This window comes from Diabrotica undecimpunctata, chromosome 4, assembly GCF_040954645.1.
Source record: "Diabrotica undecimpunctata isolate CICGRU chromosome 4, icDiaUnde3, whole genome shotgun sequence".
NCBI lineage: Eukaryota > Metazoa > Arthropoda > Insecta > Coleoptera > Chrysomelidae > Diabrotica > Diabrotica undecimpunctata.
Genome location: NC_092806.1, coordinates 123252399 through 123272321, shown reverse-complemented (window position 1 = coordinate 123272321; position 19923 = coordinate 123252399). Strand labels below are relative to the sequence as shown.

The window sequence follows — 19923 nt, the reverse complement described above, 5'->3', positions numbered from 1 at the left end:
GGCACCCCAAATAATAATATGAGTTCACCGACTGAAAATAATCCCACAACGTCAAACATTCCACAGCAATCTACTTCAACAAACATCTCACAGCCTTCCATTTCTTACACAGCTGCAGTTAAATCAGCGCCGAAATGCTCCTTTCCAAAGAAGGAGCAAGCCATAGTGATCCATTTAGAAGAAGACTTAAAGTTATATGACTACGTTAAATCCATAGGAGATATTATCGGACCAAGGAATCTAAGGATCTCAAACAGTAGTATATGCACTAAATACAGCAATATGTATTTATTTAACCAAAACAGATCTAGTTGAGCAGCTCATTTCCACAATTCCTACTATTACCATCGGAAACCATATCCTTTCAGTCAGAAGATTAATCACTCCAGCAAAACGATTGATCATGTCTAATATATGTCCTTTAATACCCAATGAAATAATAGAGGCCTCCCTGAAAAACATCTTCAGCTAGTCTCTCTAATATCATTCCTACGAGCTGGCATCCCAGGAGATGAATACAACCATATCTTGCCCTTCCGCAGGTAAGTATATTTTGTGCCATCTCATGATAATTCTGAGATTCAAACATCCCTGATTATTCCATTTGACAATAATGATCATAGAATATTGTTATCCACAGAAAAAATGACTTGTTTCTACTGTAAAAAACCCGGTCACATAGCATCAAATTGCACCACCCCTGAATCCAATCAATCACAAAATTCGAACAAAACATTTCCACTTCCCTCTGATATTTCCCAAGCTGCAAGTCTAAATACAATACCGGTAGTTCCACAAGACGATAATTCGGAAACACCTAATGACACGCGCAAAATTAATATAACTTCAAAAGGTGAAAAGAGACCAAAGTCAACTGACTCATCAGAAATAAAACACCCAACTGATCCAGAGTTTATCGTACCAGAGCAAAACTCAAAAAAGTAAATCAAGCCAAAAAAAAACTCAAAAGGGACTCTTCTATTTAAGATGATAGCAGAATATTGCTTGAATCTAAGAATACAATCATAGAATACTATCAAAAAGACTCCTTTACGTTACCGGTCAGTAACTTCATAGCTTTCTTAGGGAATTGCTACGGTAAAACCAGCTTACTGAGCGAAGCACTTCTGTTTACAAAAAATATAGAAGATCTCCTCTCCAACATTTCCAAGATTTACAAATTAATAACTGAGAGATCTCTCAAAAATCGACTAACTAGAATTAGTAAGAAAATTAAAACGGAACTAGGCTCTAATAATTCTGACGCAGAAAGCATAATCTCGGTATCCTCATAAGACAATTTTGAAGAAGATCATCTCTCTGAAGGGACAACCACTTCAAAAACATAATATAATCATCTTTAATTTATTTCAGTGGAACTGCGACGCTTTTTACCCCCGACTAGAACGTATTCAACAACGAATCATGGACACGAATGCTGACATTATTTGCCTACAAGAAACAAACTTCAAGCAAACGGACAAGAAATATCTCAATTGTTTTCAAGCACATCACTTTTTAAGAACAAATTATATTAGAGCTAGTGGAGGCACATCTATATATACTTCTAAAGACTACTATTGTAAAGAAGGTCAACTGTGCTGGTAAACTAAATATATTGAAAACACTTGCACATCATTAATGGGGAGCTGAAGAAAATATGTTATTGAGAATCTATACAGCTCTTATTCGCTCTAGATTAGATTATGGATGCATGCTCTACATGACCGCCTGTAATACTTATCTTAAATCCCTAAATCCAATACAAACGACCTCGTTACGTATATGTCTAGGTGCATTTCGATCTAGCCCCGCCGAAAGCATGTGCGTTGAAGCTTTGGAAACTCCTCTTTTCATACGACGTCAGTTTTTACCCTCTTCCTATTTCACCAGAGTTTCAGCCAACCCAAAAAAACCCAGTACTTAAGCTCATTAACATCCAACACGCTCCTGAAAATAGAGACAGATCTGTTTACCCCCTACCACAATTAGTAAATCCTTTGCTAGCAGCTATAGACCTGAATATAACTACACCCATCAGTACTTCCAATAATCCTCTATGGGCCAATAAGCTACCTGCCTTCAATACTAGTCTAACTCGACATAAAAAAGAAGACACTCCTAACCACCTCCTTAGACAATTATTTCAAGAAACAATAAATGCAAAACAGTACAATCAAGTTCTTTATACCGACGCATCTACAGATGAAAAATATACTGACTGTGCTGTATTTACCGAAAACATAACCTTAGCTCTACACCGACTACCAACCACTTGTAGTATTTACACTGCAGAATTATATGGTATCCTTAAAGCTCTTAGAATTACTTCTCCCAATACCAAATCTCTAGCTATATGCACTGATTCTCTTTCTTCAATTCAGTCCATTGCCAACATATACTCGTTAAATCCGATAGTCCAAAAAATCCAACACATCTGTCATCAAAACCACAGCAGAGGAACATTCTTTGGACCCCATCTTATGTAGGGATCACTGGAAATGAGTCTGCAGATATCGCAGCAAGAAAAGCAAGTTGTTCTGACCCAAGCCCAGAAAAAATACAACTTCATCAAGATCTAGCAGTAACCATAAAACAAAACACTCGTAAAACATGGCAAAATCATTAAAATGGGCAAAACACAAAACTGTACATAGTCAATCCCACTGTATACTCATTTAAGATACCTATAATGAGGAGGGACAAAATCATCATTCGAAGACTCCGAATAGGACATACTCGCTTTACTCACGGATACCTGATGACTTCCAAAAACCTACCTGCTTGTGAACATTGTGATTCTCACCGCCTTACAGTAGAACACTTACTCGTTGAGTGCAGTTATTATAGAATATACAGACTAGCGTATAATATAACCGGTAACCTGAAACAGATACTTAGTTCGCCTAATGTGTACAGTGCTCTAATTAACTTTTTAAAAGATTGCAGATTATATTATCGTATATAACAAATATTGCAACATTGTTTGTTAAAAAAAAAACAAAGTTTGTAACGCTATATGTAATTATGTATAACTATTTGTAACTTACTGTATTTATCTTATATATATACAATGTAATAATCTTATATGTATAATGTAATACTCCAGACGTTCTTGTACCCGTGTCAATGGCCATATAGATGTCAAGACACGTCAATTTCAATACAAAAAAAATACGTGACGAAAAACTTTATTATAATTTTCGTTACACGTTTTTTAAATTTTTGTATAAACGTATCCTTAAACGATTTTTTTTAGTTTTTTTGTGATAAGGGCTGATTGATAAGTGTTAACAAAACTGGAAAAGAAAAATTTAAGTTAAACCCAATAAAACGGTATCGATTTAATATAAAAGAAATTATGAAATTGTATAAGTAAGCCGGTAAACAATTTTTTCAATTTTATTCGTAATAATGGATGATTATAAGGGTTCAAAATTAGAACAATGAAATATTTGAGTCAAATACGAGAAAAAATACCAATTTATTATATTTAATGTCATAAAAGGTCATTAAATTCCAATTCTTTATTAAGACGGCGTGCTTCATAACGGATGAAGTAAGTCAAAAGGGGTTGAAAATAATAAATAATATATTGGGGCATGAAAAACCCTATTTTTATACCTACACATAATTTTCAAATTATTACATGCTGCATTTTCTACTCTTATTAATATTTTGAAAATGAAAAAATTGCTTTACCCCCTTAAAAATAACAAGCTCATCATAAAAATTAACAAGCTCATATCAACATAGGTTAGATTTTGATGTTAAAAGTAAGTAAAGCTTATTTCTAAATTATTTATAAATCGATGAGTCCTCAACGAAATGGGACGTTATAACTTATTTTTATTTGAATAGACTTGACAATTTCAGTAAAATTTAGATTTTGAATGTGAATTCAGTGATTACGAAATAGGTACCCCAGATTAGTTACAACATTTTATATGGAAAAAACTTTTCTCACGGTGAAATCGATAAGTGTAATTATTATATTTTAAATTTATAATCCATGAACATATAAAGTTTAAAGCCATAAAAGTCTTATTTTTAAGGTAAATATAAAGTGAAGTCTATCAACAAAAGTTTGTCATTTCAAACTTACCAGCAACTATTAACTCTGCTGTCCTGATATCCGTATGAAAGAGGGGAGCGTCCGCAGAAACTTCACACTTAAATTTCCCAGCGGTATCTCTTTCGACCTTTTTCAAAGTTACTCTTGTTGAATTCGAATTAACCAACTGAAAAAGAAAAAAGCTTTTATTTATCTTCAAACAAAAACAGAGATCCAAATTTTATTCATGTTTTTCTTTAACCTTTTACGGTAATTAAGTCAAATTTTAAGAAAATACATCAAAATATTGTTGGAATATAGCAACCTTAGGTAAAAATATATAGTCCAGTATAAAATATGAACTTGCATGTCAAGTTTCTTTAAAAACATTTTCATTTATATGCCAAATGCCACTAGGACGAAAAGCGTTCTGTGCATTTTTTTAGTGTTGCAGTAAGCCCATAAGCCTCTCTAATTATCTCGGAAACCTAAAACATTGATACAGGTCGATCCACATTATTCTACAACTATTTTTGAATGCATTGTGCATAAACATTTTGAAAGGCTCTAAAGAATCCAACATCCAACGGTTAAAGTCTGTGTGTAATGTGACTTGGTACCTTCTTCTTCTTCTTCAAGTGCCCTCTCCGCTACGGAGTTTGGCTCATCACAGATGTGTATTTCTTCGGTATTCTTTGATTGAGAGCCACTTTAGGATATTTTGCGTCGTCAAATAAACAAAAATATTCCCGTTTATACGTTTGGTTTTTACCGAGTTGGGCGAATGAATTTTAAAGATAATTACATTACTCTCGCTGGAGCCACTGTCAAAGGCAGTTGATGTCCGTGTTAGTCCGAATTTTCTTCAAATTCACAAATGTTTTTTCGTTATTTGTTTTTTTATCGGGAATTAGTTAGTGAGCAGTTAAAAAAGGAATTTGCATATTTCTTATTGTGAAGTGAGCTTTGGGAGAATCTTTGAATAGAAAAGACGCAGGCGAGTGTCGGCGTTAAGAACCGGCAAATTTGTTCTCAAAAATTGATTTATACTCAATGTAATGTGTCAGTTTTGAAAGAGTAATCACTGTTTCTATGTTTCTAAGTATCTAAGAGATTTGTTGCGTTTACAACAACTTTGAAAGATAACCACATATTGCCATTGTGTCCAGTTGTATTCCAGGTTTTAAGAAACCGAGTAGGTATCAAAATTTGCGTCCCAGTGAACAACTTCCAGTCTCATTTTGTTTGTCCTAAGCCGTTTTAGACTATCTTTGCAATTTGGAGATGCATTTGTTTGTGTTTGCAGTTTAAGTCCAGTTCTAACCTCAGAAAGAAATAAAATTAACATTTAATGAAATCCAGGTAACTTTTTTTGTTGAACTTTTAAAGTAAAAATAGACATTTGCCATAAATAATTGCTTTCATAACAGGTTAAGAAATTGTAATAATTAAAATAATAAATGTTACGGTGTGGCTAAGCTGTCATATTAATTATTCCCAAAGTTTAGAATTTAGTATTGACTCAGTATAATGACAGTTAGCTTTATTTTTTTTTGACATTAGGTTGTTTTTGTTTCTAAAAAAAGGTTAACTTCTATGTATAGTTTCATTCAAAAATCTATTTTTTTAGTTCTAATTTTTTTCGTTACAAATTGTCGCCCATTAATAATTGTAAGTTTTTGCAGTATCTTCAACTTCTACAGTTGTAAACGGATAGTAATATAGTAAGTTTGTTTTTTATATTTTATTATTGCTATTAATTTTTGTAACTGTTTGTGGTAAGATAAAAATAAATATTAATTTTTTTTACCTAAACCATTTTGTTTATTTCTTTTAAAAAAGTTCCTAACTCCTTTTTGTGTTTTTTAGAAAGGAAGAACCTTTTCTTTCATCCAGCAGGAAGATTCTTTTAAGCTTTGTCCATTTTAAATAGCTTGAGAACCTTCTTGTGTTGTGTTTGTCGAGGAGAGTCACGTAAGTACCCCTTTTGTTTTATTTTGTAGTTGCCCCAACCCAATCCCATCTTGTTATTCACTTATCCATTACCCCAGCTCTCCAAATAAACCCTGAGTAGGCGTTTGCTAACGTTCTGGTTTGTTTTGCTTGCTCTATCTCCACTCCAGTAATTTCTGTTCCCATTTTTCACCCTCTTATAATAATACCCTATGTAGTCATCATCATTGGTGCTACAGCCCTATAAAAGAGCCACAAACTTCCCAAATCTATTACGCCAGTCAGTTCTATCCATTGCCAACTGTTGCCAGTTTGCTGCGTCTATTTGTCTACCATCCTCATCTACACCATTCCTCCATCTGAGTTTTGGCATACCCCTACTTCCACTCCCCACAGGTTGCGACATAAGGATTCTTCTAGGAGGGTTGTTCTGCTGTGATCTTGCTAAATGTCCTGCCCATCTTAGTTTTCCTATTTTTATAAAGGATACTACGTCTTTACCACCAAATATATGTTTGTATCTGTGATATATCTCGTAGTTGTACCTCCTTCTCCAAACACCATTTTCACAGATGCCACCGAATATTCTTCTCAGGATCCTTCGTTCAAATATAAGCAGGAGATATTCATCTGCCTTGGAAATGGTCCATGTCTCCGACCCATATGTCAACACTGGTTGTATAAGGGTTTTGTATATGGTTATTTTTGTTTTTTGGCTTAAGTTTCTGCTTCTCATATGTCTACTCAGTCCAAAATAGCATTTGTTTGCTAGGATTATTTTTCGTTTGATTTCTTCCGTCATGACGTTCTCCTTGGTGATCAGGGAGCCTAAGTATGTAAATTTGTCCACCACTTCAAAGGTAGAATTATCAACCGTTAATTGGTGGCCGATGTTTCTGGCTCTATTGTTGGGCGTTGATGCCATTATCTTAGTTTTATCTTCATTTACTTGCAGGCCCATATTTTTTGAGGCGTTTGACAAGGTGGTATACATTTCTTCTAGCTTGCGTGTTGTGCGGGCAACTAGGTCGACTTTATCTGCATATGCCAAAATTTGGGATGATTTATTAAAAATGTTTCCTCTGTTGTCTATTTAAGCATCCCTGACCGCCTTTTCCAGAGCTATGTTGAAAAAGAGACACGCCAGCGCATCTCCCTGTCGCAGCCGAACATGCGTTTCAAATGCCTGTGATTGTTCACCCTGTATTTCGACTTTGCAAACAACTTTACGCATTGTAGCCTTAACCAATCTTATTAGTTTATTGGGGATGTGGAATTCATTCATGGCTTCATACAATTTATTTCTTAGGACACTATCATAGGCCGATTTGAAGTCTACGAAAAGATGGTATGTGTCGATATTGAATTCATTGGTTTTTTCCAGTATTTGCCTTAGCACAAAGATCTGGTCTGTTGTTGATCGACCAGGCCTAAAACCACTTTGATATTCGCCAAGAAGCTCCTCTGAATATGCACTCAGGCGACCATATAAAATACTCGAAAATTGTATGCTGTATTAAGGAGGGTTATTCCCTTATAGTTTCTGCATTCTAATTCATCGCCCTTTTTGTGTAGCGGGCAAACGATCCCAATACACCACTCTTCTGGGATTTGTTCCTCATTTTAGGCTCTTAGTATGATTTTATATATATGATTAGTCAAATAATACCCTATGTAGTAGGCCAAATAATCGTTACAATCGGAGACAATATATTGCAATGGTAAAAACACATGGAGCTGCATATAAAAAATTATAGAATAGGTTGTCCTTAATTGAGGATACTGTGTACAAAAGGTTTAAAGAATCTCAGAACCTGGTTGAACACAACATCGTTGCAGGATTTTCTACGTTACTGCATACAATATAAAGATTGCCACAATAATCGCTAACCTTCGTCATGGATAGGCATACCAAGAAGAAGAGAGATTTTAGGGGATGTTATAGTTACACATAGTTATTTATTTAAGAGCTACAACCAATGAAACAATAATATCTCTAATGATAGGCAACCTCCAATAGGAATAGAGACACTAACTATTTTACCTGTTATATTTTCTAATATCAAACGATGTTAGACCAAAATTTGGCTTTACCCTGTATAGTTGGCTTGTTACTATATTATGTAAATCTATTTATTTTTTTAGCGTTGCGTGTTGTCATCTGTAATAAATTTAAAAGTTTTATTTAAAATATCCTAGTCTCACCAAAATGCGAGTTACATGATAAGTTACTATCACCGTAAATTAATTATCGCAATAAAAACGTTGATGAATTTAGGACATTTTTCAATTACATATTAATTCGCATGTTTTCAGTGTAAACAGAATATACATCTAAATAAACATTCAAACAAAGCAAATCCTAATTAAAATTTAATCAAATGGGTGGCTAGTTGTTCGTTTTCAACTCCCTAACAAATTTATTGAAACCCATGTGGGTAGTATATAATACTTTCCTGCGAAGCAGCTTGCGAATGGCGAATATCAGTATCAGTTATTTGCAGGAACATTGTAAATTGAAATTAATTACACGATATATCAATTACAGTGCGCCGATAATAATGTCATGGTTATGAAATTTATTGTAGCTGACCACTACTCCGTAGCAAATGTTGTTATTGTTTCTATCCAGCTGCATTGTATAGTTTTGAAGAACATTAGGAGAACTTATTTAAAGTTAAAGCGTGTTGTTAGTAGAGCTAATAAAATTGTGATAGCCATTTAGGGTAAGTACTGTAGTTGCGATAATATTATAGCGACCAAAAATAGATTAAGCGATAAAAGCGACTGCTATCTATAATCGTTTAAGCAATTTTCTCCACGTGCTATTTCGAGTTATAAAATAAATTCCGATAATTCATTAAGCTCAAAACGCACAGTGTGCCATTTATGGTTTCTTAATAAAATCATATTAACATTTACTTGACTTCTTAGATCTGCCATATAAATAATCTCTTCTTTATGTGCCCAGCTGGATTATCGAGCGTTGGCTATTAAATTGGCTATAGTAATTTTGTTGACGGCAGCTCGGAAAAGAGACGCAGAGGATCTGTTAAACAAATCTCTCAGGTTTCTAAGCCATGACGTTCTTCGTCGACCTGACCCTCTTCTTCCGTCTACCTTGACTTGTATTATTAAATGGAGTATATTATATCTCTCTAGAAGGCGCATAACATGGCCAAAATATTCAAGTTTGCGATTTTTAACTGTTTTGACGACTTCCGTAACTTTTCCCATCCGATGCAAAACAACTTCGTTACGAACTCTATCCACCCAACTTATTCGTAGGATTCTCCGATACACCCAGATTTCAAAGGCCTCCAGTTTCTTGAGAAGTGTATCCATCAAAGTCCAACCTTCGACACCATACAAAAGAGTAGAGAACACATAACATCTCACTAATCTAATTTTCAGACTTAAAGTAATATTGTTTCCACATAACAGTTTCTTAATCCTAAAGAATGCAGCTCTGGCCTTCTCTATCCGTATTCTAATTTCTTTGCTTATGTCCCAGTTCTCATTTAGATTACAACCAAGGTAAGTGATACTGTTAGTTCTCTCCAGTTGTTCACCATAAGCTATTACCACTTCCGGTTGTATTGGCGTTTTACTGACGACCATCACCTTTGTCTTTGCGGTGTTTAGCTTAAGGCCATATTCATCGCACGTTGTGGTAATCCTATTAATTGGATGATGAAGTTCTTCGTAATTGCTTGCAATTAATACTGTATTATCCGCATATCTCAAATTATTAATATTGACGCCATTCATTTTTATACCACATTGAACATTATCCACTGCTTTATTGAAAATGAACTCAGAATAGATGTTAAATAGTAGCGGGGACAAAATGCAGCCCTGCCTCACTCATCTTCGTATTTGAAGCTCTTCAGAAGTGTCCCGGCCAATCCTGATGTTTGCACGTTGATGCCAGTAAAGATTTTTAATAATGCGTACGTCTTTATCATCAATACCTACCTGCTGAAGAACTGCCATCATTTCAGTATGTTTTACTCGATCAAAGACCTTCTCAAAGTCAATAAAACACATATAAACTAGATGTTCGACATCTCTGCATCTCTGTACCATAACCTGAATACTAAATAGTGCTTATCTTGTTCCAATGTTATTGCGGAATCCAAACTGTTTGTTGTTGTTCTATTTTTTGGTACATCCTAGAGTGGAAAATTCGTAGAAATATCTTTAAAACATGACTCATCAAGCTGATGGTTCGGTAGTCACTACATCTTTTTGCATTTGCTTTTTTAGGTATATATATATATATATATATATATATATATATATATATATATATATATATATATATATATATATATATATATATATCTATCTATATATATATATATATATATATATATATATATATATATATATATATATATATATATCTATATATATAACGAGTTTATTACAGCTGCCGCCGTTTCTCGCAACCTAGCTTCCAACGCTTGCGATCGTTCCAGTCATCTACTTGTAGACCCCTATCTTCCATTGCACCTTTTACTTCTTGTCTCCACGATCTTCTTGGTCTTCCCTTTTTCCTGCGGTTGGTGGGGATCCACTGTAACATTCTCTTTGGCCATCGTTGATCATTCATCCTTTCTACATGGCCATACCATTTCAGCCTTTTGCATTCTATAGTTTCCAGGTCGTCAATGTCTATGCCCATACGCTCTCTGATTTCAGTATTCTTTACTCTATCTCTTCTAGTGAGTTGGCAACATCTTCTCCAATAATTTATTTCCATTGCTTTTATTTTGGATGCGTCATTTTTATTTATTACCCAAAGCTCTGAACCATATGTAGCAATGCTTTCTATGATACTTTTGTATATCCTAATTTTTGTGTTTCGGGTGATGTGGTTATTCCAAAGTATACTATTCAGTTGACGTATTGCTGAATTTCCTTGACCAATTCTAGTAGCTATTTCTTTTGTATTCCGACCATTATTTGTAATGTTTACACCGAGATATTTATAGCTATTAGTATTTTGAATTTGTTTGCTTCCTAGTTCTAAGTGCTTTCCTTCACCTCCCAATACTACGTACTCTGTTTTTGATGGATTAATTGATAAGCCCCACTTAGTATATTCTTCATCTATTTTTCGTAACATGTAGTGGATATAATCTTGACCTTGTGCAAGTATTACTTGGTCATCAGCAAAATGCAAGCTGTTCAGTGTATGGTCTCCAATTTTAACACCCATAGGTTCACATTTTCTTTTCCAAATATCCAAAACCCCCACCAAAGTCCTTTGGTCATCTTTATCTTTCTTATCACTTTTTGTCCAATCTTTATTACACTCGTCATATTATCGTACAACTCCCTTACAGCATTAATATAAATCGGTGGAATATTCTTGTTTTCTAGCACCTGCCATAGCTTGGCTAATGGGATACTGTCATACGCTTTTTGAAGATCAATAAATACCATGTGTGTCTCCATATTATGTTACAAACGCTTTTCTATTGTTTGTTTTAGGCAGAACACATTGTCTATACAAGAACGACCAGTACGAAAGCCACTCTGATCTTCAGCGTCTTCCCAGCAATCTTCAATTCGGCTTTTAATTATCTTACCGTAGACTCTACAGATTGAGTTAGTTACACTAAGTTTTTAGGTATCGTCACAAAAGTCGACAGCCGCCAATCCGTTGGTATATAGCCAGTTTCATAAATTTTATTAAACAGATGAAGGAGAGATATTTTACCTGAACTTTCGAAGAGCTTTATTATTTCACTCGGTATTTCATCTGGTCCCGTCACTTTTCGGGTCTTTGCTAATCGTATTGCTTGTTTAATTTCGTCCATAGTTATGTCAGGTCCTGTAACTACTTCGTTAATTTCAAGCTCAGGCCTTTCATATAAATAATAGTAAAATTAAATAGTAGAATTTCAGGCATATTTATTTGTTCTGAACCTAGTTATGAAGCTATTTCCTTGTGACATTTTAAAGTAATTACTATTTTAATGGGAACGTTTCAATGTCTACTTCGGAAATCGTTCTCAAAATACAAACATTAGTGAATTGAAATCCGAAATGGAAATAGAAACGTCAATAAACTTACATTAACCTTCAATTGTGGCTTATACCCATTAAAATAGTAATTAAATTAACGATCTGTTCTGGTTATTTTTTGTCCAATATAATATCTTAAAAGTAAGCGATTTTCAAATTATTGATGTGTGAACATTGAACTGGGATTTTGGTATATAAAAACAGCACACTCGATTTAATTGCAAATTTGATTGAACGTCATAAAGCACACAACACACAAAAAATAAAAGCTAGTCACAAATTTTTAAAAGTAACAAAATATATCAATTATTAAAAATATTATTATCGATGGTAGAAATAGTATTTATCATAAAAATTTGTTATTTTTATTTATTAATTGTAGGGACACTACAATTTAGCGATTAGCGATAGCAGACCGATTAACCTCCTCAGCCATATATATAAGTTGTTTACGCGAATACTGGTTAAGCGAACGGAAAGAAAATTAGAGACTTATCAACCAAGGGAACAGGCAGGATTCCGAAAAAGTTACGGAACAAATGACCATCTACAAAGTATAAAAACCCTAATAGAGAAAGCAGTGGTATACAATAAACCTCTAGTTCTAATATTTATCGATTTTCACAAAGCCTTTGAAACAGTTGAGCTAAGCAAAATATTACAGGCGCTTAAAGAATGTAGGCTAGATTATAGATATACTAAATTATTATACAAAATATACCTGCAGGCAACAACCACTGTCAGATTACATACTAACAGTAATCGCATAAAAATAGAACGGGGGGTTAGACAAGGAGACCCAATGTCACCTAAACTTTTTAATAAGGTGCTAGAACATGCTTTTAAAAATTTGGATTGGATGACAAAGAGAATAAAAATAGATGGAGAATATCTAAACAACTTACGTTTCACCGATGATATACTTATAATAGCTGTAGATCTAGGTATGGCAAGAGAGATGGTACAGGAACTCGTTGTAGCTACATAAAATGTAGGTTTAAATATAAATATCTCGAAAACAAAAATCATGACCAATTTGGTACCCAACCAGAACATCAGTATTGGTGAGAAAGAAATAGAACTCGTAGATAGATATAAATACCTGGGACATGAAATTATGATTGGCAGGGATAACCAGACTCATGAACTAAAGAGAAGAATCGGCCTTGGGTGGGCAGCATTTGGAAAACTGAGAGAAACTTTTAAAAGTAAGCTGCCCACATGCCTAAAGAGAAAGGTATTTGACCAGTGCGTCCTCCCAGTCTTGACGTACGGAGCAGAAACACTTACCTTAACAAAAGCAGCAGCTACCAAACTGAGAGTCACGCAGAGAAGAATGGAGCGGTCCATGTTAGGAATAACTCTGCGAGACAGAATAACCAACGAAGATATTAGGAGAAGAACCGGAGTGACGATCATCGAGAAGATAGCCAGACTAAAATGGAAATGGGCAGGACATATAGCCAGAATGACAGATGGGCGATGGACAAAGAGGTTATTGGAATGGAGGGAAGACAAGAGAAGCGTCGGTTGACCACCTACAAGATGGACTGACGATTTAAGAAGACTCAATAAAAACTGGATAAGAGCGGCGCAAGATAGACGGGGTTGGAAACATGAGGAAGAGGCCTATGTTCAGCAGTGGACTCTTGAGGCTGGATGATGATGGTGAGGGACACTTGGTGGCCATTTTCCATTTTATTTTTAATATAACAGCATTGCAGTAGCACAAAAACTTATCAAATAATATCAGCATGTCAAAAATGCAGTGTGCTGATTCTCACTCTAAATATTTTTTTTATTTAGAAATTACAGCCTCATCCACCTTAATGGTTACTAGCGGCGGCTACAGAATTACAAAATTAGAGTTTAAATTAGAAATTAAAAGATTCCTATAGATTTTAAGAAATTTACAATATTACTAGTTAAAAAATTAGTGCCTAATAAATTACTTCAACGGCTAGGTATGTTAAATGTAACAAGTAAATTGGCAAAACTATGGCATTCGTTTAATAAATGGTTAACGGAAACTTGTACATTCCGTGTTTCACATATAGGTGGATCACTTTTGGACAATAAATATGAATGAGTCTCGTGTGTCCAATTCGTAATCTCGTTATCACCAATTGTCCTCTTTTGTTCGTGGTTGAGGGTTCCCAAACTGTAACGTCATTTTTAATTTGCTTCAGTGATGTTTGAGAAGATTGCCATTCGTTTTCCCACTTGCACAAAACTCGATTCTTTATAAAAGCTTTTATGTCACTCGCGGTATTTCGATAATCAGCTTTTTCTGTATTGGCACATTTAGAAATTTTACTCGCCTACTGGTCCGCACTTTCGTTGCCTGCAATGCCAATGTGGGATGGAATCCATATAAATCTGATACTCCTAGAATTTTCTTGAGCCTGCATGCGTTCTAGTTTTATCAGTTTCTCAAGGGGACCTTTAGCATAGATTTATTTACGGGTTTGAAGAGCGCTTAGTGAGTCACTTAAGATATGTATCGCTTGGAGTAACGAATTCAGCACCTACTCCTTTATCACACTTATATGCATCTGTAAAGATTTTATAGCAATGTTCGTAATGTTGACGGAGAATTAGATCTAGATTATTCCTAATCTTTGCGTGACTATTAATATGTTTGTCATATTGGGTTAAACCAGTATTTATATTTGGGGTAATAATTATCCAAGGTGAGGGGCTTTTAATATTGATTGGAAAGGTATTTAGGAATTCGATATTAAAACATCTCAGGTAACACCGTACTCGCTCATAATAAGGCTTATGTTTGGTACTATTGGTAAAGAGATTTATATATTTATAAGTGAACGTATTATGAAATAAAGGTTTGTTTACATTTGAGGCTATTGACGTTGCGCGTGATAGTGTTAAGAAAATTCGGCGGTGATATAATGAAGGCTCTCCACTTTCAGAATATAAAATTTCCACAGGTGACGTTCAAAATGCGCCAAGAGAGAGTCTAAGTGCTGTATTGTAAATAGAGTCTAGCTGTTTTAACAATATGGGGAAAGCAGAGGCGAAGGCGATTGATACATAATCAATTTTTGATCGAATTAGAGTTGTATAGATTGTAAGTAAGGTAGAGAGATCAGAGCCCCAATATCTATTTGACAGTGTTCTCATTAGATTAAGTTTTTTTATGACAAGTCCAAACTTATTGTCTAATATGTTTTTTTAAGTAAGTTGATTATTAAACCACATACCTAACAATTTTACATATGATTTGAAGGATAGCGATGTATTGAAAAAATTGAGATTGGGATTATTTGAGAAGTTCTTTTTTGAGAATACCATACCAACGGTTTTTGTAACCGAAAATTGAAAACCAGTATCGCGAGAACACTTTTCGAGTTTTTGTGAGAAACTTTGCAAAATTGTTGAAGTTAAATTAATGTCTTTGCCTTTTACATAAACCACCAAGTCATCTGCATATAAACGTTCTTTTAAAGGTTTTTTAAGGTTTTTAATTATGTCATTAATAGCAATTAAGAAAAGTGTAGGACTAATGATTGAGCCTTGAGGGATACGGTTTTCTTCCTCCTGCTTTTCGGAATAGTAGTTGTTAACTCTTACACGAAAAAATCTGTTTTCTAGAAAGTTCCAGTTCCTAATAAAGTGAAGGAAATTTCCACGAATGCTCCATAACTGTAACTTTTTTAAAATGTTGAATCTCCAACATGTATTAAATGGTTTTCTTAAGTCCAAAAATACTGCGATACAATACTGTGTTGTTGCCAGAGATTCATGAATATCACTTTCCAGGTCTAATATCTTATCTATCCCGGATCGGTTTTGTCGCAACTCATTTTGTTCTTTTATAATTAAGTTCGAATTTTCTAGATGCCAAGTCAGCCTTAAGTTAACAATTTTTTCTAGTAGCTTGCCCATTGCACAAGTTAGGCTTATCGGTCTGTAGGCATCGACGTCTAGACGAGACTTGCTTCTGGATAGATATGTCCAAATTGTCAAGAGCTGTCTGATGAAGACATCTAATTGATAGAAATGATGCGCAAGCTGTTCCGTATGTGACCGTATTCAGAACGTATGTCTGAATTGGTTCCTCCCTGTTAAATCGCCATAAAATCCTTTGTAGATTTCTATGTTCTTGTTTCACTTGCACTTGCCTATACATCTTGGCAATATCTGCACCCATTACGACAGAATGCCTTCGAAACCTTAGAAGAATATCAAACAAGTTGTCTTGTAGTTTAGGTCCTACTATTAATGTGTCGTTCAACGAAATACCAGTATCTGTAGACGCTAAACCGTCGAAAACTACCTTTAATTTTGTGGTAATTGAATTTTGTTTGAATACCCCGTGATGTGGTAAGTAGTAACTATCCCCTCTCTGCATGGAAGGTGTTTCTTCTGCAGTTAATTTTGACATATGCCCTAAATCTATATATTCTCGAATAAATGCATGATACGACTGTCGTAATTCTTCATCCTTTTCTAACCTTCTTTCGAGCTGTTTGAATCGTTTGAATCTTGTATAGCTCCCGCTACCACTCATCCAAATTTTGTTTTTTGAACCGTCAAGTTAGTATTTTCTATACGCACTTGCCCCACGCCTAAAAGTTGCCAAAAGACCGGTGAACCTAAGATCATGTCTACCCTGGTAGATATACCAAAATGTTCGTCTGCAAGAGTTAGTCTTTCCGGAATTTGAATTGATTTTAAATTGATATCAACTGCTGGGAGATTGCTAACAATATCATTTATTACCAAAAATGAAGCCTTGGATGAATAATTATTAACCCTTGAATTGACCATAGCATCTACTGCATGTGTGATTTTAGTAGAACTCTGACCTATACCCTTAACCGAAATATCCATATGTTTTGGTATTAACCCTAGTTTCTCAAAGAACTCTAGTGACATAAAATTGGATTGTGATCCTAAATCTAAGAGTAATCTTCCTTCATGTTTAATCCCATATTTACCGGTGATATAAACAATCGCTGTGGAAAGCAAAACAACTGTTTCCCAATTTTGTCTTAAATTGTGGCCCACAAAGAGATGATTATTATTATCATTAACCAAATACCCCTGATTTTCATTTTCCCCTAGACTAACGGATGGAAATGCCCCAATATTTCCTTGCTCTTCTTGAGTTGTCTACTGTGATTTTATTGTATCCTATTTTGACCATTTTTCCATTTTCCCTCATTTCTTTTGCTTTATCTCTTAAAGCTTTCATTTTCTCTCTCTCTCCTTTTGTGAGATCCTCTGTAATCCATATTTTTTTGGTCTTCACATTCTTAAGTTTGTATTTGTTTCTTAAGATTGTTGTTTTTTCTTCTTCCCTTTCTAGTTCAATTAAGCATGTTTTTGTGCCTATTTTTTGTGCTCTTTTAATATTAGTTTTGACTTCAAGATGATTTTCTAACATAGTAGTCATTCCGTCTTTCAATGTTTTTGGGTTTTCAGAGTCTATTTAGGAGCACTTATAACAAAAAATAATGACTACACTGCAGAAATCAAAGTCAAAATCGAAAAAGCACGTTCTAATTTTATGAAAATGAAAAAGGTCCTATGTGGCAAAGATTTAACATTAGCTCTTAAAGTACGCCTAACAAAATGTTACGTATACAGTGTATGCAGTGTATACATTTTGTTATATGGAATGGAGGCGTGGACAATGACCGCAACATTGATGAAAAAAGTAGAGGCCTTCGAAATGTGGGCTTACCGACGTATATTACGTATATCCTGGACTGAGCACGTGACCAACGAAGAGGTACTACGCCGGATAGGTAAAGAGAGAGAGGTAGGAATAAGTATAAAGAAAAGAAAGTTGGAATACTTGGGTCACGTTATGAGACATAATAAATATAGAGTACTACAACTGATCGTTCAAGGGAAAATAGACAGCAGAAGGGGTCCAGGGAGGAGAAGACACTCGTGGCTCCAAAACTTGCGGCAATGGTTCGGATTGTCATCTGCTGAACTATTCAGATCTGCCGTAAACAAAGTCAGAATAGCCATGTTGATTGCCAACGTTCGGAACGGACAAGGCACATGAAGAAGATACAGTGTACTATACTATGGAGTGGAATCATGGACGTTAAATATAGACACAATGAGACGGCTTAACGCCTTTGAAATGTGGACCTATAGAAGAATTATGAGGGTTTCCTGGGTAGATAGAGTTACGAACAATGAAGTACTGAGAAGAATAGGTAAAGAGAAGGAAGTTGAACTTACAATTAAAGAAAGAAAGCTACAGTATCTCGGACATGTAATGCGGGGCAAGAAGTGTGGCATCCTGCGAGTCATAATGCAAGGAAAGATAGATGGCAGAAGAAGCGTCGGAAGAAGACAAATTACACGGCTCAAGAACCTGAGAGAATGGTTTGGATGCAGCTCATAACAACTATTTAGACCTACTGCCTCAAAAATTAAAATAGCTATGATGATTGCCAAGAAGAACTCTGCAATTTTACTTTTATTTTGGTACTAAACAACACTATTAAAAACTAATAAAACCACTCAAATTAGAAACTATTTGTAGTCAAGAATCAATTTATATTATGTATATATATATTTATATATATATATATATATATATATATATATATATATATATATATATATACCTATATACATATATATATATATATATATATATATATATATATATATAAATATATATAAATTTTTAATCTATTTATTATTAATATAATTGTTTTTTATTTTATTTCTATTTTTTTTATTTATTTATCTATTCATAATTATATTTTTATTGCCTTGAAAACAATTGGGTTGGTGTGGACTATAACTGCCAACTGTGCACTTTTTTCAACAGAAGCACTATTATTCTTATTAAATTATTAATTAAATTATATATATATATATATATATATATATATATGTTTATTAAACGTAGAACAAAGGTTTGAAATTTTGAATAATGGTGAAGGAAATTTATATTTTCATTTAAATTAATATATATAGCAGGTAAATATAATAAACCCCACAACACCAAATTAACTTCTATGACAATAATTATTCTATTATAATTAGTGTTCATTTCGTTAAACTTATTAGCAAATATTATGTATACGCGGAAGTTTAAAATTTCATGAAAAATTAATATCTTGTTTAAATTTAAACCCATTGTTTGTTTTGGTATATAAATTAATTTAACAGAGTTAATTCAATTAACTAAATAAATTAAATGGTTTAACAAATTGTTTTCAAAATTACTAAATTTACAAATGTATACAGATTGTATGAAGGCTACACATTATAATTTTTTAATGATTATTTTGTAATCCGTTTTTGTTCGCGTTTTTATATACTAGACAGATATACATATATATACAACAAAAATATGAAAACTGTAAGAGACAAAGAACAAAAGTTAAAGAGATAGTTAAGAAAGAGAAAAAGAAAAGTTGGGAAAAATTCGGAGAAAAAATGGAAGAAAACAGCACAGAAAACGTAAAATTATATTATAAAACACTGAAAAAGCAACAAAGAAACGAAACAAACAAATAATGAACACGGAAGGAATAATAAGAAACGACGATAAGACAATAATGGAAAGATGGAGGGAACATTTCCCGCTGATACTAAATGGAAATCAAGCAAATACAATGAAGAAGGAAATCCACATCAATAGAGTAGCCATAAGAAACACGGAAAATCCAGAAACTATAGAAAAAGAATAACTAAAAGAAGCAATAAGAAAGATAAAGATTGAAAAAGCACCAGGAAGCAATGAAGTAGCACCAGAAATAATAAAATATATAGGAGTAAAAGCAAAAGAAAAATTGTTATACATATATACCCTAATATGGAAGAGAAAAGTAATACCCAGAGAATGGACAAATGCAGTAATTATACCTATA

At 33.9% G+C, this 19923-nt stretch overlaps 1 protein-coding gene across 1 annotated transcript in view; it reads right to left on the bottom strand.

The window, feature by feature from the left end:
* LOC140439954 (B-cell receptor CD22-like) overlaps positions 1–19923 on the bottom strand; it is a 509793-nt gene that overhangs the window by 263118 nt on the left and 226752 nt on the right. Inside the window, exon 3 of the mRNA XM_072530150.1 lies at positions 4106–4241. Coding sequence (XP_072386251.1) covers positions 4106–4241 — 136 coding nt within the window. The remainder of the gene's footprint in view (positions 1–4105; positions 4242–19923) is intronic.